At 51.3% G+C, this 24,612-nt stretch overlaps 2 protein-coding genes across 5 annotated transcripts in view; both read right to left on the bottom strand.

The window, feature by feature from the left end:
- The window catches only part of ppp1r21 (protein phosphatase 1, regulatory subunit 21), a 24,722-nt gene extending 15,141 nt beyond the window's left edge, over window positions 1-9,581 (bottom strand). Inside the window, exons 1-8 of one of the 3 annotated variants that reach the window (XM_061228179.1) lie at window positions 9,557-9,581; window positions 5,240-5,308; window positions 4,588-4,734; window positions 3,129-3,230; window positions 1,912-2,076; window positions 1,302-1,360; window positions 724-818; window positions 325-377 (exon numbers count right to left, since the gene is read on the bottom strand). In XM_061228179.1, the coding sequence (XP_061084163.1) occupies window positions 325-377; window positions 724-818; window positions 1,302-1,360; window positions 1,912-2,076; window positions 3,129-3,230; window positions 4,588-4,686 (573 nt within the window). In that variant the 5' untranslated portion in view covers window positions 4,687-4,734; window positions 5,240-5,308; window positions 9,557-9,581. Of the gene's footprint in view, window positions 1-324; window positions 378-723; window positions 819-1,301; window positions 1,361-1,911; window positions 2,077-3,128; window positions 3,231-4,587; window positions 4,735-5,239; window positions 5,309-7,367; window positions 8,302-9,556 lie in introns of those variants that run through there. The other 2 variants (XM_061228180.1, XM_061228178.1) reach the window with 2 other exon arrangements.
- A 1,333-nt stretch (window positions 9,582-10,914) lies between these two features.
- The window catches only part of foxn2a (forkhead box N2a), a 32,562-nt gene continuing 18,864 nt past the window's right edge, over window positions 10,915-24,612 (bottom strand). The window contains exons 2-6 of one of the 2 annotated variants that reach the window (XM_061227455.1): window positions 23,305-23,915; window positions 20,233-20,357; window positions 19,815-19,870; window positions 18,846-18,914; window positions 10,915-15,867 (exon numbers count right to left, since the gene is read on the bottom strand). In XM_061227455.1, coding sequence (XP_061083439.1) covers window positions 15,446-15,867; window positions 18,846-18,914; window positions 19,815-19,870; window positions 20,233-20,357; window positions 23,305-23,901 — 1,269 coding nt within the window. In that variant the 5' untranslated portion in view covers window positions 23,902-23,915 and the 3' untranslated portion in view covers window positions 10,915-15,445. The remainder of the gene's footprint in view (window positions 15,868-18,845; window positions 18,915-19,814; window positions 19,871-20,232; window positions 20,358-23,304; window positions 23,916-24,612) is intronic. The other variant, XM_061227456.1, reaches the window with a different exon arrangement.

Raw genomic sequence — 24,612 nt, 5'->3', positions numbered from 1 at the left:
GTATAGAGAGAGGCACAGGGAGAGAGAGAGGGACAGGGAGAGGAAGAGAGAGGGAGAGAGGTATAGAGAGAGGGAAAGGGAGAGAGGGAGAGAGGGAAAGGGGGAGCGGGCAGGGAGAGAGGTATGGAGGGAGCGGGCAGAGAGATAGGCAGAGAGGGAGGGGCAGGGAGAGAGGTATAGAGGGAGTGGGCAGGGAGAGACAAGAGTTTCACCACGGGCACATCCTCAAAATAACACCATCGTTATCACAACCACCGCGGCAACCTGAATATAGCATCACCCAGACTGGAACACAGAAACGTGGAGGTCACATGTCCAGCTCACCTGGTGTCTCCTGTTGTGTGGAGGGACGTTCAGAGTGTTGTAGTCACTGCATTCTGGAAGAAGACAACAAATATGGATATGATATTCAACACGTAACAGACACAGAGTGCGCGCGACTTCATTCTAGATTCAATTTCGACCATATTCTCTGTCTGAGCAGTTAATCCACTTATCAATCTCAGAGCGCCGTAATCACCGATCGCCCAATCAGAGACTGATCTTACTGCTGATTTACCATCGGTGGTGATGTTTGTTTCCCAGAAGCACCTCACACGGTTTACTGGCACATCAGGTATTATTAAAGAAAAACGAGACTATGAAGAAACAGGCAATACAGCACATGAATACACCAAAAACCTCCAGTGATTATGGTGACAGTGCGCCCCCAGTCCCACTCACTGGTATCGTTGAAGGGCACCTTCTCCAGGATCACGCTGCTGCTCTTCTCCAGCTCTCTGCTCAGGTCCGTCTGATACTTCCTCAGCTGCTGCTGACTGCGGAGAGAGAAACATTCACCGTCCAATCAGCGCTCAGCTCACAAACCGTCACTGACCATTCAGTGAGCGTTTAACCCACTGGCCAATCGGGACCCAACTCTCATAACCACAGACCATTCGGTGAGCATTTAACAGACCGGCCAATCAGGACCCACCTCTCATAACCACTGACAATTCAGTGAGCGTTTAACGGACTGGCCATTCATAGCCCAGCAACCAGACACTGACCATTCGGAGACAGTTTAACAAATGAGCCATTCAGAGGCCAGCTACCACACACTGACCAGTCAGTGACAGCTAAACAGACGGACCGTTCAGCGAGGGTGACAGAGCCTGCCTGTTCACGGAGCGTCTCACACACAATACCCCTTCAGGGAGCGTCTCACACACAATACCCCTTCAGGGAGCGTCTCACACACAATACCCCTTCAGGGAGCGTCTCACACAGCTGTGCGGTGAGAGAGCGTGTCTCACACTGACCATTCCTCTGTCCGCAGTCGACACTCTTTGGCCTCCCTCTCGAGAGTCTGTGATTTCACCTGCAGGGAGAAGATCACCAAGCCTTCATCAAAACCATCACCTTCATCAGAACGGCACGTAGCATGAGCTCCCAACACCCCTCTCCCCCTCCACCAAACTGCCTCTTTCACTCACAACCAGTCCTATCTCACACACCAGCTCTGCCACCCGCCCCAATCTCACTCACTCACTCACTCACTCACTCACTCACTCACTCACTCACTCACTCACTCACTCACTCACTCACTCACTCACTCACTCACTCACTCACTCACTCACTCACTCACTCACTCACTCACTCACTCACTCACTCACTCACTCACTCACTCACTCACTCACTCACTCACTCACTCACTCACTCACTCACACTTATTCATTGCCAAAAACATTATGAGCTTCCTGACCTCTTCGGTCCTGTCTAGGTACCCCTCATTGGTCCATAGCCCCCACCCCTTTCCCGCACTTCTATAGTGACAAACTGAGTTTTTAGTGTCTTCACCCTTTCCCTGTTCTATAGTGACATACTGAGTTTGCAGTCTGCACCCCTTTCCCTGTTCTATAGTGACATCACCTCCAGGCGGGCCTTGTCGCTCTGCAGCTTCTCGATGGTCTCCATGTACTTGTGAGTGAGGCCGTCCACCACGGCCTGGTGCTGCTCCGAGTCCCTCTCCAGCTCCCCCAGACGGGTCTGCAGCTGGGCCTCCTGCCGCCGGTGCTGCTCGTCCGCCTCGAAGAACTGAGGAGTCAGGAGCGGGTTTACTGCAGGAGCGTCACGCCATCGCACGCCATCACACGGCATCACACGCTATCACACGCAATCACACGGCATCACACGCTATCACACGCTATCACACACGCTATCACACACTGGGGTTTACTGCAGGAGCGTCACGCCATCACACGCCATCACACGCCATCACACGCCATCACACACGCTATCACACGCTATCACACACGCTATCACACACGCTATCACACACGCTATCACACACGCTATCACACGCTATCACACACGCTATCACACGCTATCACACGCTATCACACACGCTATCACACACGCTATCACACACGCTATCACACGCTATCACACGCTATCACACGCTATCACATACTGGGGTTTACTGTAGGAGCGTCACACCATCACACGCAATCACACGCTATCACACACGCTATCACACGCTATCACACATGCTATCACACGCTATCACACACTGGGGTTTACTGTAGGAGTGTCACACCATCACACGCCATCACACGCTATCACACGCTATCTCACACGCTATCAGACACGCTATCACACACGCTATCACACGCTATCACACACGCTATCACACACGCTATCACACACGCTATCACACGCAATCACACGCTATCACACGCTATCACACGCTATCACACGCTATCACACGCTATCACACGCTATCACACGCACACACTGGGGTTTATACACAGGTACACTGTCACACACAATCTCACAATATCTCACACGCTGGGGTTTACATGCATGCACACGCCTGTACACTGTCACACAATATCTCAATATCTCAAACGCTGGGGTTTATATGCATGTACACGCCTGTACACTGTCACACAATATCTCACAATATCTCACACGCTAGGGTTTATATGCATGCACATGCCTGTACACTGTCTCACACAATCTCACAAGCTGGGCTTTATGTGCCTGTGCACAACTGTACACACACAAGCAACCACACGCCTGTGCACACGCTGGCACTGAACTGTGCGCGTACACGCCCGTACACGCCCGTACACGCCCGTACACACCTGAATGTGCAGTCTCTCGTTCTCCTGGATCTTCTTCTGCAGGTCTTCGTCGAACACGATCTGGGTCTGCAGGCCCTGCTGGGAGGGAGAGTCGCCCCTGTGCTGCAGGGACACAGGAGAGCAGAGCGCTGGAGAACCGCCCCGGGTGCTGACCGCGTGCAGCCCTGATAAAGGCCTGCTCATGCCTCGGCTCTGGAGGACTGGACCGGGCTGATGTAATTACAGGAAGAGCAGAGGAGTTTCCCGAGGCCTGGATCACATTAGGCGCATTACAGCGCACTATGGGCGGCAGATACGCATGGTAATGCACTATTGGCCATGGCGGCACTAGTCGAGGGGGAGATTCGGTTGGTAAGATAACCCCTGCCGCAGTGCTCCCTAGCAAGCCCATTTTTTTACCTCGTGCCAGCTCAGGGCTGGCATTTCCCATCTTTCTTCCCTTCTGTAACTCCGTAAAGCGTCTTTGTGACAGTGCTGTGCGCTATGAAAAGTGCTATACAAATAAAATTTAATTTAATTTGAATTGAATGTTGGCTGCTTCAGCAGTGCAGGGTGTGGTAGCGCCATCTACTACAGCGAATTAGTCTCGTAAAATCAGCGGATGGAATCGCGGGCAATAAGCAGTAAAGAAGCTACACGCCGTATTCTGCAGCCTCCCGAGTACCCGGGGGGGACGTGGCAGCCGTGGGGAGGGGCGTCCGGCACCGCTTTACGGAGACGACACAGTGAAATCACACCTGTCACTCTGAGAACACGCCAGCTGTCATAGTCATTACTGGCAATTAAAACAGGAAATCCTGTCACAATGTGCTGAAGAAGAAAACTGAGTCTGCCTGTTGCTTCATGTGTCTCATTCTCAACCTCCTCTCCCCTCATCTTCTGCCCTCCTCTCCTCTCCTCTCTCCTCTCTCCCCTCTCCTCCTCCTCTCCTCTCCTCCTCTCTCCTCTCCCCTCCTTTCTCCCCGCCTCCTCTCTCCCCTCCTCCTCTCTCCTCTCCCCTCCTCCTCTTCCTCCTCTCTCCCCTCCTCTCCTCTCCTCTCCCCTCCCCTCCTCTCCTCTCCTCTCCTTTCCCCTCCCCTCCTCTCCTCTCCTCTCCTTTCCCCTCCTCTCTCCCCTCATCTCTCCCCTCATCTCCTCCTCTCTCCCCTTCCCTCTCCCCTCTCCCCTCCTCTCGCCCCTCCTCTCCTCTCCTCTCCCCTCCTCCTCTCTCCTCTCCCCTCCTTTCTCCCCGCCTCCTCTCTCCCCTCCTCCTCTCTCCTCTCTCCCCTCCTCCTCTTCCTCCTCTCTCCCCTCCTCTCCTCTCCCCTCCTCTCCTCTCTCCCCTCATCTCTCCCCTCATCTCCTCCTCTCTCCCCTCTCCCCTCCCCTCTCCCCTCTCCCCTCCTCTCGCCCCTCATCTCATCTCCTCTCCCCTCCCCTCCCCTCCTCTCCTCCTCCTCCTCCCCTCCTCCCTCTCTACCTTGCTCTTCTTGCCCTTGGCTTCGCTGGTGGCCAGTTCCTCCTGCAGGAGCTCCACCCTCTTGGCCAGCTGCTGGTTGCGGAAGCTGAGGCTGTCCATCTCCTGCTCCACCTTCCGCAGGCTCTGGTCCCTCTGCTTCAGCTGGTCCTGCGGACGGACACACAGAGCTGCGTGAATGATAAAACGCCGACAGCCAATCAAACCAACCCAATTTACAGCGTGTCACGCGCAAAAGGAGGACTAGAAGGACCCCGTTAATCTATGATGTCCCATTTATGTGTGCGGTCATGTTCTAATGTCCAAAGCCTTTACTCTGCAGGCTGTAGTGGGTGTTGGACAAAGGGCCCCAATGTTTTGCCCATGCAGAGGGCGGCCATTTTAGGGGGGATTGAGATTTTAGGAATCCATTTTCTAGGGAATAGGGTTGGATAAAGAACAGTCAAATTGATAAGTATACGGTAATGAATAAGCCTTGCTCAAGCCCGCTTTGGAAATCCATTATAGAGATTGCTGCAGGAAATGCCATTTTCCCCAATGCAGCAGCCAATACACAGCGGAAACATGCTTATGAGACACTTCCTGCCAAAGAAAGACACTGCCGAGGCACGAGAGGCATTCGAGGATCACGGGAAGTTCCGCAGTGATGTCATACCTTCAGAGAGGTGGAGCTGGCCTGCTCGTCAACCACCGCCTTCTTCAGAACCTGGTTCTGGGCCCGGAGCTGTGGGGCAAGAGGACAGACTGAAACGCTACTCCGCGCGCGCGCACACACACACACACACACACACACACACACACACACACACACACACACACACACACACAGACACACACAGACACACACACACACACACACACAGACACAGACACGTACATACACATGCACACACCTATGTACACGCACAAACACAGGCACATACATACATACAGACAGACAGACAGACACACACACACACACACACACACACACACACACACAGACACACACACAGGCACGTACATACACATGCACACACCTATGTACAGGCACAAACACAGGCACATACAGACACACACACACACACACACACACACACACACACACACAAAGTCTCTACAAGTAGAATTTATGCATCAAAGCTGTTGACAGAAGTGGGTGACAAGCAGAAGTGTCTTCTTCCTGAAACAGGAATCTATACATCTGCACACGAGCAGACTCAGTCCTCTGCCACAGAACTCTCTAAAGCAAAGGAGACAGGAAACCGGCTGGAAACCATCCTGAACAAACAGGAAGCCCACAGCACAGCAGTCAGCTGACCCAGCAGCATTCTGCACAGTAAGCATCACCCCTCACCTGCTCACGTGTCCCTCAGTCATGCTGGATGGGATAGTATAGCTTTACATTGTCAATGAATGACAGGCAGTTAACCTTGATTGAGGTGTATGAGGCTGAACTTTACTTGTACAGCACCTTTAATTTGTGAAAGTGCTTTACATGAGACCGAGATGCATGCAACAGAGCTGAACAGAATAAGAACAGCAGCAAGAGTTGTCCTTCACAAATGATAGAACCTCAGAAGACACAATGTTTATTCTCCCAAGGGCAGCTTCGAAGTCCTGACCCTGTCAGGACAGGTTTTATCTGAATTACGAAGGATCGTAAGACCAGACCATATTCCATTACTAACTAAAAAGCTTATGTGAAAATGCCTGATAATCTGGCCACATCTGGGGCAGTCAAACACTCAATTGATCAATATATGGATTTATTGCTCAATGGGCAACCCTCTGACCATTCCTTCACATGAAGAGAGTGAAAGCATGAGAGCAAGGCATACAAGTTCACCGTGGGAACCATTTTACTTCTTAAATTGCAATAAATGTATGGGTATCGCCGCATAGGCCCGGCATCTATTAATCTCTTTGGACTTCCAAGTACGTCTTGACGGTTCATCCTCTTATGCACTTCTTCACGATGTTGCTCTGATCCCAATGACATTTCATATGTTGATCATTAGCGAAGTACGCAAAATAGGATAGTTCAAAGCAAACCCACCAAGGGTTTCCCACGGACAGTGTGGTAGTTTAATTTGATATAGGCACATTTAATTGCACGTATCACTATAGACGAATTGCCTCTTTTGGTGCATAATTAAGAATACTTGTTAGATTGTTGCATATGCACTAAGCCTGCATGTACCACACAAGCAAAAGATTAAGATAAATGTGCAAGCAGGCTAAATGTGACGCTACGATAGTAAGTTACTAGTGACATGAATCAAATAAAATATACATGTCATTTAACATGGAATGGCAAGCTAGCTAGCTACATCACATTGACGCGAATCTACTCCATCTACAAACACGTGAATGTATGGCCTTTTCTGGAAGAATATCCAACTGGATACGTATCAAAAATATGATTCGATAAATACCCACAGGACACAGTACACAACCATATTCGATATAGCTAACTTAGCTAGCTATCTCACTAATAGCAAGTGATGGTTCTTCGTGCGGGTGATGTGGAACCCATCGAAACAAATAGTTAGCTATAGAATGTAAGAACGACACTAAATAGCTAGCTACCTTTTAAAAATATAAATCAACATCATTCAGACTCGGTACTAAAAACTAATTTGACGTGCAGCTATCATTACGAGTAATTACATAACTAGCTCGTTTACAACATTCAAATATGTAATGTGCGATGAGTTCATTTGACAGAACCTAAGCATTATTATTTTATTTTTTAAAGTTTGTTATTACGAAATAAAAATAAAAACGCGCTTGGCGCTTACCTTTGAGTATTCTTGGGCCAACTTGCTGTACTTCGCTTGCAAATCTGCAGCCATTGCTTCGATTTGGTCGGATAAATTAGCTAACCAACGTGAGCAAGCACTATGAAAACAGCTAAAAATTTAAGCGGAGGTCAGCAACCAACTGGATTGTAAACACTGTCCCTTGCACAGCAGATGACTAACGTTATTACAAATATAATAACGTCAGACAACTTAACCAAGAACTGCCGTGTGTCTGTTGTGTGGAGAGGCAGGATGTCAGTTCATTCATGCACTATTCATTTTGCGAAATCACGCAACGTAAAATATTGAATGATAGCTAGCTAGCTAACTTAACATTACGGACTGTACTTGCTGACCAGCTAGCTAGACGATAGTGAATGTTTTCTATAAACAGTTGCCTGTTTTCCCTAACATCACAGTTAGTTAGATAAACTATGACGGTATTCTCCCAGAGCTAATAACGTACCGTTAGCTTTCACAGTGGGCTAAATCGGGTGGTAGATCTACCATTTAGCTAGCCTAAGTTAACATGACTAGAAAGCAGTCTAATCTGCTACTTACAGTTAACGTCAGTAGTCCTTACTGTAACGTCTAATTTTAGCTGGCCATCTAGGATAGCTAGCTATCTAACTAGCTACGTTATCTGATAGTAGCTATCATAAAACACCCAGTAAATCAAATTTATTCAACAGTTGTTATTTCTAACTGTGTCTATATATACACTTCGACGACGTATTCCAACATTTAACTGATGTCCCCACTGACAAATACACCCCTTCCAAAACAAAAATATAAATTTCCATTTTTACGCACAAGACCGAAGCGGCATTCTGTAGAGCTAAAAATCATTATCCAATACACAGTGGTCCGATCAAACAATCCCAGGCCGCAGTTTCCGGCTTTAGGGTCAAAGTTCACAAAAACAGGGGTTGGTAACAAAGATCTTAAACATTAGCAAGATGCTAAAAATGTTTGGAGTCATAATGGGAACATCCTGGAGCTCAATAATTACTGGCAACAAGCGTCGGCGGACCTTAGTTAAACCCAAAGAAAAGGCAGTTCCTTTGCGTTTCCATGGAGAGTATCGACTTAGTTCTGTGGTTAACACATTTCTGGTGTGGGACACATTTGTTCGCCTTTATGGGACAACAATGACCTCTGGTGTTTGGATGAGTAAATAGCATTACCATCACATTCCGTTGTTTGAATGTTTTTGTGAAAGTAATCTTTAGTCAGCGCCTCTCATTAAAACTTGCTGAAGTCGGTTTTTGTACTGCACCTGCAATCTCAAATTTCCCTACGTATACTAAATGTAGCTTGGGTGTCCGCACAAAGGGCACTGTAATTACAATTACTTTGTGACCTGGGTTATGTAAAATAATAGAAGTTAATGTTGTCCAGGTAGGCAATAAGTACTTAACGATAAACGTTGGTTCCTTCTCCGGGCTTCAAATTATAAACACACCATTGCAAACCGATGAAAGTATGCAATCTGAAAACATGTAGATTTAACTTATAGAAGCGATGTGCAATTCATGATTCGATATTAAAGCCAAAATTAATAGTCCTAATTTTCCCTTGCATTGCTTGATACCAGGGGGTAACCCCCCCCCCCCCCCCCACACATCATTTTACCTCAGAAACCCTTTGAAAAATCCCCAGGGACTTATTATCAGATAATCAGGTAGGTATTTGGGCACTGAAAGGTAGGCCTCAAAGTGAACCATTCGGCACTGCAAAAGCCCAAAAAAATCTTACTTGTTTTGCAAAGTAAGACAAGAGAAGCCAGTGAGGTGAGTTTTACCCATTTACGATTCCAATAGTGTAAGACAATATCAGCTATCAAGCAAAAAACAACTAATATCATTATACTCATCATAATCATTTTTCAAAAGTAGGAAATACTAAGACTAAAACTGAAAACTTTTTTTTTGCAGTGTCGAATAGTTATACGTGTGTTACTTACCTTGATACTCAGTAATGAATCTATGAATCTCCAAAGGCAGTACAATGTTACACTCTATAACATTGCTCTTGCATTAAACAAACTCTTTGGACTCAGTCAAGTATCTTCCAGTCAAACACACGCACACACACACTTCTAGCTCTCTTCCAGTCAATACAAACACACCTTTCCTGTTCTCATTCATACCCAAACTCCAGAGAAATATAGTACAAAATCTCACATGCTTCCATTTCTTCGCTCACACACTGCCTTGCTCAGTGTCCTCTCACACAGACGCACACTGTGTCACTTGTCTACCCCCCCCCCCCCCCCACCCACCCCATACACACAACATCAGCACGCTGCTAGAGGCTTCAGCTCTGCCTGGTTGCCTGGTAACTGTTGATGTGGTGCAGTTGCTAGGGTGGCAGGGGATTCTGATTTTCTGCAGAATTGAGAAATGGCAGGGTGGGGGTTAGGAGGGACAGGCTACAACAGGCATGAGAGCAGACCCCTGGTATCGCACCAACGATCAGGGTGTGGCGAATAGCTTCAGGGGTGTGTGCAAGCGAGCCATGATCCTGCAAGCACCGCCCCCGTGATTAATGAACTGACGAGGGCATGTAATGGAGTAATGGAGCTGCCACTCGAGACACTGAAACACAGAAAACTGCTCGTGCAGATTTAAAATATGACTGCATCACTTCTCACCTTGTAAATGTGCGTTCATTCTGCCCCTCCTAGGGGAAGGCTCAGAGCTGAGGACCCCACTCCTTCAGTTCTAGAGGAAGCCCACACTCTCACCACAGGAAGCCTTCGCTGTACCCTTCTAAAAAGGTCACCGTCCCTCCTCACCACAGTAACACGGTGTACTGTATCGTTCATTAAAATAATTACATTTAAATGCCTTCCTAAAGCACCTCAAAGAATGTTAGCTTATACTCAGACAGATGTCTGGGTGATGTTTAAGTCTTGTATGATGGCGTATGAATATACCGTTTGAAATATGGACACAGACACAATAATTCATATAAAAATGGCTGGTGGAAAGTAGAGAATGGAAAGGAATGATGAGATGTGTGTGTGCGTGTGTGTATGTGCTTCAGTTGCAGCAGGTGACTAAACGGGTACAGACAGGTACCATCTGCCTGTGCCTTCCAGCAAACCAACATTCACTGCTTAAAAAAATAAATAAACACTCACACGCACTCTCTCACACACTCTCTCACACACACACGCTCACGCTCACACACACACACGCTCACACACTGCAGGTTCAACTGTCTGATGTGTCATCAAAATGTCGGGGTAATGAATGAAAAACACGAGTGTTGCCATACACATTCCAGACACAAGGTGGCGACACTGCTCAATAACACGAGCAGAGGGAAAGTAGGACAGCGGGTTAAATTCCACAGCTCTCCCCTTCCCTCGCCTTCCTTGTTGCTATTCTTGAACAGCGTTTGACAGACTTTGTCTGGCTACTAATAACCAAACTCATAACATAAGAACAGTGTATGAAATAATATTCCAGGCACACCAGTGTACATCACAGGCACAATAGTACAGGGTTGAAAACAAAAGCAGAGGAAGAAGTGGTAAAACAAGAACATCTTTAATTCAGTAATACCATATATAATGCAATTGCATATCTTTGGCGAAAATAAACTTTATAAACATTTTATTAACAGAGGTTAGCATACAAAAAAACACAAAGGTGTGTCTGTCTAACAGACATGGCAGACAACTCACGCAAACTGATACTGGATTGGCAGCTTTTAGTTCATTGTGACAAAAATCGTCATAATAACAATAATCATAATAATAATGATGTCATTATTTAAAAATCTGTCTGCAATGTTTAATCACTCAAATAATAAACCAACTATATTATCACTAAGCCAGTCTGGACATGTTTCCTTGAGAATACTGTCACTGGTACAGGGACTCTGGTTAGTTGCACACTCAGGAGAGAACCTGTTATTGTGGACATCCCATAATACCCCTCACCCGCTCGCCAGAAATCCGCTTTACACATTTACTCACCGGATTCTCACATAATTGTATTCTTTTTAAAAATCTATAGTACAAAAAAAAAACAAAAAAAAAAACAAAATCTACAGAACACCCTTCTACCACCTAAAATTTTGCTACATCTTAGCTTAAACAGGTAGAGTGTTGGCATTCTGGATTTTCACACAGGCCTACTGGGGCCCGGCGTGCAATAAATACCGAAAAGCAGGGAGCGTCGGTCTCTGCGACTCGCCCGTCGTCCAGGGGGGGATCACAGCGCCTCACAGCGTTTCTATGGGGGGGGGGGGTTATTGTACTAACGCACTACCACTGAGCTCTCCGCGTCTCACACCCCTGAGAAGCGGGAGCGTGACCCGGACGCAGGCCGAAGGGACACGCGGGGAGAGCGCTCTCAGACACCCGCCGCGGCGCCGGCGTCACGCGCAGCTGGGCCGTTAACGCGGGGTCCGGACCGCGCCCGACGCACCGGCCAATCGGTGCCAAACTGGAAGCGCTGACGGAAACAGACGTGCTTTATTTTCAGCGCCGACACCAGGAAAGGTATGCATCGCGGTGGGTAATAACCGCGGAGTGGAGCGGGGATATCTGATAGGCGCCGCGCTGCGGGGGGGACGCTCTGGGGAGAGTCAGCGCGCTGTAAAGAGCAGGCTCTCCGGCCCCAACCAGCCCCTCGCTGTATCAGTGCCTCCTCAGCGGGCGTGGCAGGCTTATCGGCCTGGAGCAGCCAACGGCTGACTGCCGAACGGCACCTCCTCCGGGTCGGCTCTCCGGGCTCTAAAGGGCTGTTTCCCTCGCGGTGGACTCTCCTGACGGACCGCGACCGCCCTGTCGATCGCGCGCGGCTTCTCCGGGGCGCGACGCCTGCCTCCGTGCGCAGGCACGACACCCAAGGCAGTGATCGGTGGCTGCTTCACATAAATACACTAAATATAAATAAACTACACAATGAAAAACGCCGGCTAATGCATAAATTAATCACCGATAACGATCCAGACACCTTCGTGTCCTAAGTTTGACCTTTTGCTAGACGGTGGGAATGGCAGTCTATAAGCATAAATCTGTCAGAAGGTATACTCTGGCGAAGAGTTATTACAGCATGCCTGGGACCAGGGTTATTAGAATACGGTTAAGACAGTCCACGGTACATCCACACACTGGTGCCAAACAGGAAGTGGCTCTGAGTAAATGAATGAAGATCCTTTTTTGGGTTCTGGCACTGATTTGTGGATGCGCCACGTGCTGCACTGAACTGTAAAGAAGCACAGCTGAGAACGGGCTCGTCAGGGAGTGGGCTAATGACCGGAAAGAACCTGCAATACGCGCATGACATCATCACTGACATCATCACTGATATCATCGCCGACATCATCACACATCAGAGGAAAAATACTGGTCTGTGGCAGGAAACAGGTCTGCCTGACACACACAACTCCACACTCAGCTCTGTGTTCAGTGGACAGGAGGAAGGAGGGAGAGAGGGATATAAAGAGGTACAGAGGAAGAGGTCAGTCCACACAGGGCACACGACCAGACCGCAGAATTGGTGTTTGTTTGGCCTCTCTGACATAAACAAGCTGAATGAACTGCACACGCTGTGCTCTAAGTTTCTGGCTATCGATTGGCAGGTGGGTGAACAGCTTTGATTGGTTCAAGGCTCGATTGCAGACAGAGTGGGCCATTACTGATCACAGACCCCAGATTTTCGGCGAAATGTGGAATCGGACAGACTCCGATTGGCACATCCACCCAGGCCCTACCCAAACAGTGAAGAGACTACTGAGGAAGACATACTTTTTCCCCTCACCAAATAAATACTGATGTTCACTCATGGTCTTTAGAAACACTAGCCCGATGTGCTCCCTGGCACTGGTGGATATTTACAGGTTTGGCACATGTATGAACCATATTATTTTAGCAATGTGTTTTGTAGCATGCAAGTGGAAACTATAAATAACACCTGTAAAAAACCTATCGCTGTGTTCGTTAGCTTTGAGTTCATATTCTGTGCAACTGCTGGCAGGTCACACCGCCAAGAGGGGTTTAAAATCCTAAGAACAGGTTTTTTGGGCCACACCGGGGGCCACACTGGGCCTACGCATGCAGACGTGTCAAGCTAAGAAGGGAGGAAGAGGAAGAGTGAGACAGGGTACAGTCCCTCACAAATTCCCCCCCAGCTCTGCGGCTTCCTGTGATTCACCCCACACTTTCCACAGACACTCAGCTCGGTCATCTGCCGATAAACACAGGCCCCCTCGGCCAACAAGCGCGGAACGCGTCACGCTCCTTCCGCCCGACTCCGGCCTCCTCCTCAACCCGTTTCCTGCGCTATCTGACAATAATCCAGGGGACCCACCCCCTATGAGCCTGGCTGGGACTGAAGAGGCACCACCGTGCATCGCTCTCTCTCTCTCTCTCTCTCCTGTAAAAGCGTTTCTGCATTTGAATATTAGCGGAGGGGATATACACACTGCGGACGACGCTAAGCTTGGGAGGCTAGGCGAGCAGCGTGTGTGAAATAGGCCAGGCGGGAATGTTCCAGAAGCGGCCCTTCATCCTGCCGTCATTTCCCTAGGTAAAGAGCACGGGCCCACCGGGCGTTTTGCGGTATTTGCATACTTCTTTCCTCGCCTAACGTGCGCTCCGGTCGTCAGCTCGGAAGAAGCCTAAAATGGCACAGGCTACGTCTCTCTCGCCGTGTCAAGAGGTTTTTTTTTTTACCGGTCGCCCTCGATACCGACGTAGCCCCCACGCGTCACCGCTGACGGTGATGAAGATGACGGTGAAGGTGCGTGAGCAGCATCCCGTCAGGGCCTCACTGCCTGCCTTCCCCTCCCGACCGCCAGGCTTCCTATTGGCCAGGCTCCCTCTGCCTCTGATTGGCCAGACTAGCAGTGCCCCCCCACTCTCCTCCACCAATGCTGGCACAGCCCTGACACACGGGGAGTTTCGGCTAAATACTGCCCCCCCAAACACTCACACACACACACACACACACGCACACACACGCACGCACGCACGCACTCCACCCCCCTCTCCCGCCCCCTGCGCTCAGCCTTGCATAGGATCTGAACCAAATGAAACCCAAAATAAAAGTCTGCCGCAAATTCCGGTTTCAGTTTGCACACGGACACAGAAGAACTCAGGATGGAGATAACGCTGACAGGGACAGACAACGGGGAGAGGGATGAAGAGGAGGGTGACCAAGAGCGGGGGTGGGGGGGGGGACTGGAGGGGCCAGTTATACAGTCCTGCTTCTGTTCCCATATCCTCAGGCCTTATGTGGGATCATCTTAAAAACTCCCAAGTTATCACACATGGAAGGGGAGGGGGTGTTCATCTGGTGACCCCCACCACTCTGTCCCAATCCTGCTTCCCAGATCCTTGTGGGCCAATCACAAAGGCCCAAACATCGTCACATCCGCACCCCATGTGTCCATCAGGAAAAACAATTGTACAAAAAAAGGTTTTGGAATAATTATTGCATTTCTCTTTGTATGGTATTTTAAGACCAGGGTCTTCTATTCAAAAACAGTGTTAACTTTTTTTCTTTTTTTTCTTTTTTTTTCTTTTCCTTTTTAATTTTTTCCCAACATGGAGGAGGAAGGTGGGTTAGCCTACAGGAGCTTGGGTTTGTATGTTACAGACATGCACTCGTTCTCTGTAGAAATATTTCATCTGGAAGTGGACACACGTGTTTGAGTAGGAAGCATGCAACTGTTCTATTAATGAAATTCCTACAGCTTTTTTTTTTTTTTGTCTTTTTGTCATTTCATAATTTTTAAAAAATCTGAATTGCACCAAGATGTTGAAGTTGGCAGTTATTTGTGTGAAGGTGTGGTTGATTTCTCCCCGGGATCAGAAGTCTGGATATGGCTGTTCTCCTGTCGGAAAAATATTGCAGAGAGTGAAGGGGAGCGATATTCCCATGTTTGGAGAATAACTTTTTTTTCTTTCTTTCCTTTTTTTTTTTTTTTTAATCAGAAGAAATCCCAGGAACAGAAAAAAACGATGATTCACGAAACCGAAGAGCAGGAGGAGGCACCAGGTCACAGGGTTCAGGGGTCAGGGGGTCGGGGGTCAGGGGGGGGGCTCGCGCTCATTTCCTGCTGAGTTTCCTGCTCTTGGCTCCGTGTTTGGAGAGCTCCAGGCAGCGGATCCCAGCCAGGTGCAGGAGCGAGCCGGCCGCCTCCTTCAGCTCCTCGTCCTCCTCCTGCCGGGGGTCCCTGCGCGCCCTCTTCTTCCCCGGGGGCGCGGGGCGCCGGGGCGGGGGCGGGGGCCGGGCCCGGGTCCGCTCCTCCGCCCCGTCCGAGTCCTCGTCGCTGTGGAAACCCTCGCTGCCCGCCCGGCGCGCCTGGGCCGCGGCCCGACCGCCCTCCTCCAGGGAGGACAGGGAGGAGGAGCTGCAGTGGGAGGCGCAGCGCTGCAAGGGGGCGCTGCTGTAGTTGTGGTCCTGTTTCGGGTCGCTGCTCACCAGGACCGAGTCCGGCCGGGACAGGTCCATGGGCCGGTCCGGGTCGCCTGAGAGAGAGAGAGAGAGAGTGTGTGAGTGTGAGAGAGAGAGAGAGCGCGATGAGAGAGTGTGTGAGAGTGTGTGAGAGAGAGAGAGAGAGAGCGCATGATGAGAGAGTGTGTGTGTGTGAGAGAGAGAGAGAGAGAGAGAGAGCGCATGATGAGAGAGTGTGTGAGTGTGTGAGAGAGAGAGAGTGTGTGAGAGTGTGTGAGTGTGAGAGAGAGAGAGAGTGTGTGAGAGTGTGTGTGCGTGAGAGTGTGAGAGAGTGTAAGTAAAAGGGGAGTGAGTGAGAAAGTGATTAAGAAGAGCGATAGAGGAAGGGTAAGGGAGAGGAAGAGAGGGGGAGGGAGGGAGGCAGACAGAGAGAGGGGGAAAAATACAGGGTGGTAAGGAGAAGGAAAGCAGGAAGAGATGGGGAGAGGGAGAGAGTCAGGGAGGTAAAGAGAGAGAGAGGGAGAGAGACATCCGAGGAGAGCAGTGTAAAAAGAGCAAGAGACCCGTCAGCAGAAAGGACCAATCAGAGCCTCTCCCCTAACGCAGAGGAACGTAAGCAATCGGTGATTAATACATCCCCATAATCAAATCAGCCCAGGGTTACGGGTCTGCGTATGCAAATAATTAAGGATCCATTACAATTAGGATGCGGCTCCCGTGCCGTAATGACAGCAGCTACAACAGGACTAATGTCTGCGCGTCAGATGCGCAAAGTCTGTAATTTAATTAGGGTAATTACGGGGAGTGCGGGGGGGTCGGCGCGAGACCGCCACTTTGGTGAACCGCGGAGGCGTCACTGAGCGCGCTCAGAAGGCAGAGGAAGGCACGCATGGGCACCTGCCTGATGTTATCATCGCTTATTCTCAGAAAACAAGACATCGGCCGACACCGCGTCTGCGACCACGGCCTCAGCAGGCCAATGAGAGCCCCGGAGCCAGTACCCCGGGTTCAAATCGCATTCGTTTCGGATTCAAATACTTTTTCTGCATTTGACTAAGCTCGCCTGGTGTATTGGAACAATACCTTTGCAGGCATGAATGCACCAGTCGCGATCAAGAGAGCACGTGAACACGTCTGAATCCAACACAAATACTATCTGAACCCAAGTCTACCTGGAACATGTGACCAAAAGCATCATTATCCTGGTCCCCGTTGCAGTCATAACGCCCCCCCCCACCACCCCCCCCCCCTCCCAACCACTGTAAGCTTCAATACCCAACAACGCCGACCAAACTGCCTTCAAAAAGGCACGGAAATGGGACCCCGGGTGCAAATCCATTCCAGGTTTTACCATCAGCACGTACTGAGTGGAACATGCAGTTTCCTAACGGCACACCGACGGGCCTGCGGTAAAACCTGGAACGGCTCACGTCGATGCGCACTGGCAGTGCTTTTTACATCCGTCTGCGAGGAGCGAGGCGGACCGGCGAGGGCTCAAGCCATGTGTTCAGTGGGAGTGTTTTCTGTGATCCGTGCTCCCTTGGCAAGGACATCCAGACAACACACGTCTCCTGGGAGAGGCAGACTTTTGGTGTGCTGTGGAGTGGCGGTTAAGGTACTGGGTTTGTGAAGAACAGGCTGCTGTGGAGTGGTGGTTAAGGTACTGGGTTTGTAAAGAACAGGTTGCTGTTGAGTGGTGGTTAAGGTACTGGGTTTGTAAAGAACAGGCTGCTGTGGAGTGGTGGTTAAGGTACTGGGTTTGTAAAGAACAGGTTGCAGTGGAGTGGTGGTTAAGGTACTGGGTTTGTGAAGAACAGGTTGCTGTGGAGTGGTGGTTAAGGTACTGGGTTTGTGAAGAACAGGTTGCTGTGGAGTGGTGGTTAAGGTGCTGGGTTTGTAAAGAACAGGTTGCAGTGGAGTGGTGGATAAGGTACTGGGTTTGTAAAGAACAGGTTGCTGTGGAGTGGTGGTTAAGGTACTGGGTTTGTAAAGAACAGGTTGCTGTGGAGTGGTGGTTAAGGTACTGGGTTTGTAAAGAACAGGTTGCTGTGGAGTGGTGGTTAAGGTACTGGGTTTGTAAAGAACAGGCTGCTGTGGAGTGGTGGTTAAGGTACTGGGTTTGTGAAGAACAGGTTGCTGTGGAGTGGTGGTTAAGGTACTGGGCTTGGTGCAGTCCATTGCTGCGCAGTGGGCAGGGTGTAAATGGATGACATCTGAACGACTGGAGTGGAATGTATCCGATGCACTAATGTACATGATTTAACGGACATGTCCAAATCAAAAATGTACATGATCAAATTAAGGTTGTGGTCATGCGGAAAAATTATGGCCAGCCCCCCCCTCCCAATCCATCTAAGAGCAGGCTGTAGGTAAACACGTCTGAACCGCGGCACGTTGGACGGCCACACACAGGGCTGAGAGAGAGAGGGAGACACTCTCACACGTCTCTCTCAGACGACAGGAATGAAGACCGGGTCACTGTGAGGAGACGGGTGTGGGAAAGGGGCGAGCCCGGAGCGAAACACTGGAACAGGGGAAAGGATAGAGGACGGGGGGAGAGAGAGAGGCGGTGGTCGGGGGAGGGGTTGTGAAAGACAGGATGTGGGGTATGAGGGAAAAAAAAAAGAAAGAGGGTAAAGACACGAGTGCAGGTGATTGGAGGATTGAAGGACAAAGAGAGAGAGACAGAAAAAGAGAGAAAGGGACAGAGAGAGTGTGGGACACAGAGAGAGAAAGAGAGGGGGCAGAGAGAAGGACAGAGATAGGGAAAGAGAGAGGGAGAGGGGGAGACAGAGAGAAAGAGAGACAGAGAAAGAGAGAGAGGGGAGAGAGAGGGAGGGAGGGAGAGAGGATGGACAGAGAGAGAGGACATAGAGAAAGAGGGGGGGCAGAGATAGATAGAGAGACAGAGATAGAAAGAGAGAGAGAAAGATAGATAGACAGAGATAGAAAGAGAGAGAGACAGAGAGAGAGAGAGAGAGAGAGAGAGAGAGAGAGAGGGAGGATGAGAGGAGTGGGCTGAGGTGGGCGGGGTGAGAATGCGTTCTCTTACATGGGTGTGCCCGCTGCCCGTGGGCGGAGTTTAAGAGCATCATGGCAGCGGCCGCGTCAATGTCAGACTCTGGAAGAGGAGAGAACACGCAGGGCGCAGTCAGTCGGGGGGGGTCAATTATTCATCCCCCAAAACCAGGCCGAGACCAGCCGGAGAGAGCCAGAGCCTCAAACCCCACTACCTCCGCACCAGGGACTCCGTAGTCAAGGTTACGGGAGATAGCCAAGCCAAGACGGCGCGCGAGAGAGAGAGAGAGAGAGAGAGAGAGAGAGATGTAGAGAAAGATACAGATGGAGGGGGAGGGAGGGAGGGAGGGAGGGAGGGAGGTAGAGAGGATGAAAGGGGGAAGGCAGAGTGAAGGCACAAAGAGAATGGGAGAAAACCTCAGACCTTGCATCTTAGCAACTCAATTCTCAATTTCCATTTTCAATTTTTTTCTTCGAGAGAGGGGGAGAGAGAGAGAGAGAGAGAGAGAGGGAAAGAGAGGGAAAGAGATTAAGAGAGAGAAGGGGGTGATTCCATACAGGTGCGTTAAAGCCCATCAGAATAAGCCCGGAGGTGATGGAGCGCCAGGCTGGTTTTCACATGGAGATGACGGTATGGGTGTGAGTTGGGTTTGGACCCGGTCCCAGATGCAGTAGCATGCTGACGGACGGACCGAGCAGGAAATGGAGGCATTAAGCACGGCTCGTATATCTGTCCAGACCCAGAGCCTTACAAATCAAAATGGCGCCCGTTACACAAAGTGCTCCAGATGCTGGCGATTTCTGCTGCAGGGCGTGCCAGTGGTTCCCAGTGCGTCTTTCTCCGGACAGCTGGTGTGCGGTTCAGGCGGGTCGCGTTAACCGACGCGTTCGCCTAACACCTCCACAGACTGACCACCTCATCGCTGGGAGCGTGTTGGGCCTGTACCACCTCCAGAAAAACTGAGGAGGAGGAGGAGGAGGAGGAAGAGGAGGTCCCACTCACCTTTGAGGGAGCAGCTCTGGTCCTGCAGGAAGAGGTGGCGCGGCGGGGAGGAGGCACTGTGAGAGGAGAGGAGGAGGAACAGAGGAGAGGAGAGGAGGAGCGAGGGAGAGAGAGAGGAGACGGAGACACACAACAGTGGAAAAGTAAGAGGTCATTCTTAGCCATGGTCCCAACTTTTAAGCTACATTGTGCTTCTTTGTTCAGTAACATACATACCCTGTTGGGCACACAACCAAGTGCCCCACATCCCAAGGTAAGATAAGGAGGAGCTATACTTTATTAAATCCCTCTGCATTTGACCCGCCCTAGTTACTTAAAAAGCCACCCAAAATGTCCCAACACACTCTGTGGGTACAGCCCCGTGGGTACAGCCCTGCGGGTACAGCCCTGTGAGTTTGGGGAGGGGCGGGGGCCTCACCTGGGTGGGGAGGCGGGCGGTGTGCAGAAGACGTGTGCGGTGGGGAAGTGCTGTTTCTTCAGGGCCTGGATGAGGTTGGGCCGGTACTCAGGGTCCACACACCACAGGGAGCCCTTTCCGTTGGCCTGGGGAGGGATGGAGGAGGGAAGGCGCGGTCAAAAACTCACAGAGGCTCACTGCTGTCCGTCCGCTCTCTGTCCCACACACAGCCCCTGCCCCCCGCTGAACGAACAGACCACCCCCTTTAAGGCCGGCCCTGTCATGTGCTCTGGGGGTTAAAGGCTCAGGGGGAAAATGGCATTTTTAGGAAAGGACACGACCCGTCAGGCACTACAGCCACCGGCTGTCAGCGCTGAGAAACACCCGGCACCCCTGTGACTGCGCTGGACCTCCTGCGATCGCTCTCCGACACTACAGCTACGTTACAGTGATTTAGCTGATACCTTTATCCAAAGTGACTCACAGTTGATTAGACTAAGCAGGGGATAATCACCCCCTGGAACAATGTGGGGTCTTGCTCAAGGGCCCAAAACTGTACGGATCTTATCGTGGCTACACCAGGGCTTGCACCGCCAACCTCCTGGCTCCCAGTCATGTGCCTTAGCCACCAGGCTACAGGCTGCTCCTTCGCTAGCCCTCCTGCGCTAGCTCTCCTAGTAGTACTGTGTGGCCTGTACTGGCCACAGCAGCAGTGCGGCTAACAGGAACATGCGGGGGAGGGGTGACACGGGGGGGCAAGACTGCTCATACCCAATCAGGGAGAAGGAGTACAGGGGGGGAAAGAGAAGTTTCAGCTGTGCAATTAAGAAGCGCAATTTGAGGCGACACGCTCGTGCTAACTCCAACATGGCAGCTATTAATAAAGCGCCGACGTTCGCCTGCTCGTGAAATTAGTCATCGTCTTGACGCCTGCCCTGTCACTTTCAATTAAAAAGCTTTGGGAATAAGTGCGAGTTGTTTAAAAAACAGAAAAGGGAGAAAAGAGAGAGAGAGAAAAAAAGAAAAAAAAAAAGTCTCTTTGAGCAGCTTTCTGAAGCGAGGTCGCAGGTCGCCGCGCGCGTTCTCCGCAGACGGTTCCGCGGGGAGCCCCGTCACAAGGCCGCGTCTCGCCTCCCGACAGGCGGGACGGTAAAAATAACGGCCCATTTGTCAGCGCCGCGGCAGGGAGAGGGGCATTGTGGGACGCGGCTGGGGGGGGGGGGGGGGGGGGGAGGTGCGAAGCTCCGCCCCGTCGCGGTTCTTCCTAATTTTGGCACAGCCTGCCGCAGGTAGCCGCCCCGCTCGGGAGCCGGAGGAGGAGGGGGGGTCTGAAACGAGGCCGGGTCCCTGCGGCTTCGCGCTCAAACAACACCCCGCTTCCCGGGGTCCGATCCCCACGCGCCCCGCTACGCAAACAGAGACGCGCCAACAGCTGACGCGCTTCGCAATTCCCCAAACTGTAAAGAGAGTGTGACATAGTTCTGCAGTTTGATAGTGGGGTGAGAAACTGGGGAGTTTGAGTACGTAACGTGTGTGCGTGTGTGGGTGTGTGGGTGTGTGTGCGTGCGTGTGCATGCCTGCCTGTGTTTGTGTGAGTGCAGGACATAGCATGTCCATATATGTCCATGCTAGTGTGTGTGTGCGCATTTGTGTGTAAGGACAGTGGGTAATGAGTGTGTGAGTGTGCGAGTGTGTGTGAGTGTGTGTGTTAGTGTGTGTGAGTGTGTGTGTGTGTGTGTGTGTGAGAGAGTGTGTGTGTGTGAGTGTGTGTGTTAGTGTGTGTGAGTGTGTGTGTGTGTGTTAGTGTGTGAGTGTGTGTGAGTGTGTGAGAGAGTGTGTGTGTGTGTGTGTTAGTGTGTGTGAGTGTGTGTGAGTGTGTGAGTGTTAGTGTGTGTGAGTGTGTGTGTGTGTGCGAGCGTGTGTTAGTGTGTGAGAGTGTGTGAGAGTGTGTGTTAGTGTGCAAGTGTGTGTGAGTGTGTGTTGGTGTGCGTGTGTGTGTGTGTGTGTGTGTGTGTGTGTGTGTGTGTGTGTGTTAGTGTGCGAGTGTGTGTGTTAGTATGCACTAAATATTGCACTCAGTTTTCACTCTCATAGCTCCTCTCCAGCCTCTGTCTAGGAGGAATATAACCTTGACTCAGATTACCAGCCCCACTCATAAACAGGAAGGAGGAAATGTCACCATGGCAACAGAAACCAGGCTGTGTCATTGGAAACCAGTGCTGGGCTCTCTCTCTTTCTCTCTGTCTCTATCTGTGTCTCCGTCTTTCTCTCTATCTCTGTCTCTGTCTCTCTCTCGTGTTTCTCTGTCTCTCTCTGTGTCTCTCTGTGTCTGTGTGTCTGTGTCTCTCTCTCTCTCTCTCTCTCTCTCTCTCGTGTCTCTCTCTGTCTCTCTCTCTCTCTCTCGTGTGTGTCTCTCTCTCTCTGTCTCTCTCTCTCTCTCAGTGTGTGTCTATCTCTGTGTCTCTCTCTCTGTCTCTGAGCACGGTCTGCACTCATTGGATGAAGGCTTGGTGTGAAGCTGACCTGCTAGCATTGCGATCCCAATGTGTGTGTGTGTGTGTGTGTGTGTGTGTGTGTGTGTGTGTGTGTGTGTGCGTGTGTGCGTGTGCGTGTGCGTGTGCGTGTGCGTGTGCGTGTGTGTGTGCCTGTGAATGCGTTTCCTGTGACCTTGAGTGAGGTCCAGCGCTATCATGAGGGTGGAGCAGTGTGAGAGTCCTGCATTCATTCCCAGCCTGGGGCAGACACACACAGCAGTGAGAAACTGCACCGCTATCAAAACACACAGGATATTTATACAAGACTACGCTACTCTCTCACGCAACTGCACTTCAATCAGCATCTGCCGTCTCTCAGCCAGTTACAACGGCATAATGAGCCTGCCAAAAGCAATGGGTGTGTCACACACGTCTGTTAAGTTTGTGGTGGGCGAGTGTCAAGTTCTCAAAAACTCATGGCCGTGATTCTCAGGTATGTGGGTGTGTCTCAGGTAAGTGTGTCAGTTATGTGGGCGTGTCTTGTATTTGTGGGCGTGTCTCTCAGGCTTGTGGGCGTGTCTGAAGTTCGCGGGGATCTCAGGGTTTCCCCGTCACTCACCTTGCCAAGACTCCTCTCCACCTTGCGGAAGCATTTGTTCAGGGACAGGTTGTGGCGCACCGAGTTCTTCCAGCCAGTGGGGGCGCTGGAGAAATACGGGAAGTGCTCCAGGATCCAGCCGTAGATGTCCTTGACCGGGAGGGACTTGCCGGGCGACTGCTCGATGGCCATGTATATGAGCAGGGAGAAGGAGAACGGGGGCTTGGCCTTGAGCGAGTCCTTCTCCCCGGCCCTCCCGCCCAGCAGGGAGGAGGACGAGGAGGAGGAGGGGGAGGTGGAGGAGGAAGAGGGGGAGGAGAAGGCGTGGGGGGCGCCGGCGTCGCCCTCGATGTCGAAGAAGGGGCTCCCGCTGGCGTGCGCCTCGGGGCCCAGCGTGAAGTTCTGCAGCAGGTTCTCGTGCAGCCAGTTGAGGTTGGTGAGCTCTTCGTCGTCGGCCGCGGCGCCGGTCCGGTCCAGGCTGGTGGCCCGCGGGCTGGCCGCGCCCTCGGCCTCGGGCAGCGTCCCCGCCCCGAACGGGCCCCGCAGCCCCGCCCGCTCCTCCTGCACTCCCGGGGATTCCGCTTTCTTATCCGGCGACATCCCGATTATCGGACCCATTAAACCAGGGGGGTCTGGAGGAGGGGAGAGGAGGGGGGGGGTTAGGAATGAAATTTAAAAAGACCACAACCTACACCCTGCAGGACACCGAGAAAACGTCATTTCTGAAAACGTGAGGGATGTATTTCACAGCCGTACAGAGCCTATAGGGAGGAAACGGCCGCTGTTCAGCGTCACGCTCTCCAGTGAAAGGACGGGAAAACAGCGTAATGAGCCCAATCTAATAAGAGAGGAGGAGAAGGAGGAAGAGAGTGCCCCTCTCACAGAGCCCTCCTCAGCGAGGAAACCCTCCCCCCGCCACCCCCCCCCCCAGCCCAATCGTCCACTCAGGGTGATTAACAAGAGGCTCTCCTCCCCCCTCTCCAGGTTCAGAGGGAAGCCCACCGACAAGAGGCACTCAAGAGCCGCCCGATACGCCCCCCCCCTCCCTCCCGCCCGCGCGTCCGAGCCGAGAGCAGACCGCTCATTACCCGAGAGCGACCGCGCGGCGATGGCGGAAACCCTCCGATTAGAACACCCCCCCCGCCGCCGCGGTAACGCCCGGGCCAATCGCGCGCGTCTCCACGCCCTCCGTCGCCGTGCCTCCCCGCCGTGAGCCGCGGCGCGGTTTTGGAGAGGCCTGTTAGACCTGAGTTATGACTCACCGGCGTGACTCACCACTCCCAGCCAGAGCGCGCCGCGCTCAATTATTAATATGCCCTTAATACACAC

This window comes from Conger conger, chromosome 18 (assembly GCF_963514075.1).
Source record: "Conger conger chromosome 18, fConCon1.1, whole genome shotgun sequence".
Taxonomy (NCBI): Eukaryota; Metazoa; Chordata; class Actinopteri; order Anguilliformes; family Congridae; genus Conger; species Conger conger.
Note: the sequence above shows the minus strand (reverse complement) of the source record. Positions and strands in the feature narration are given on the sequence as shown.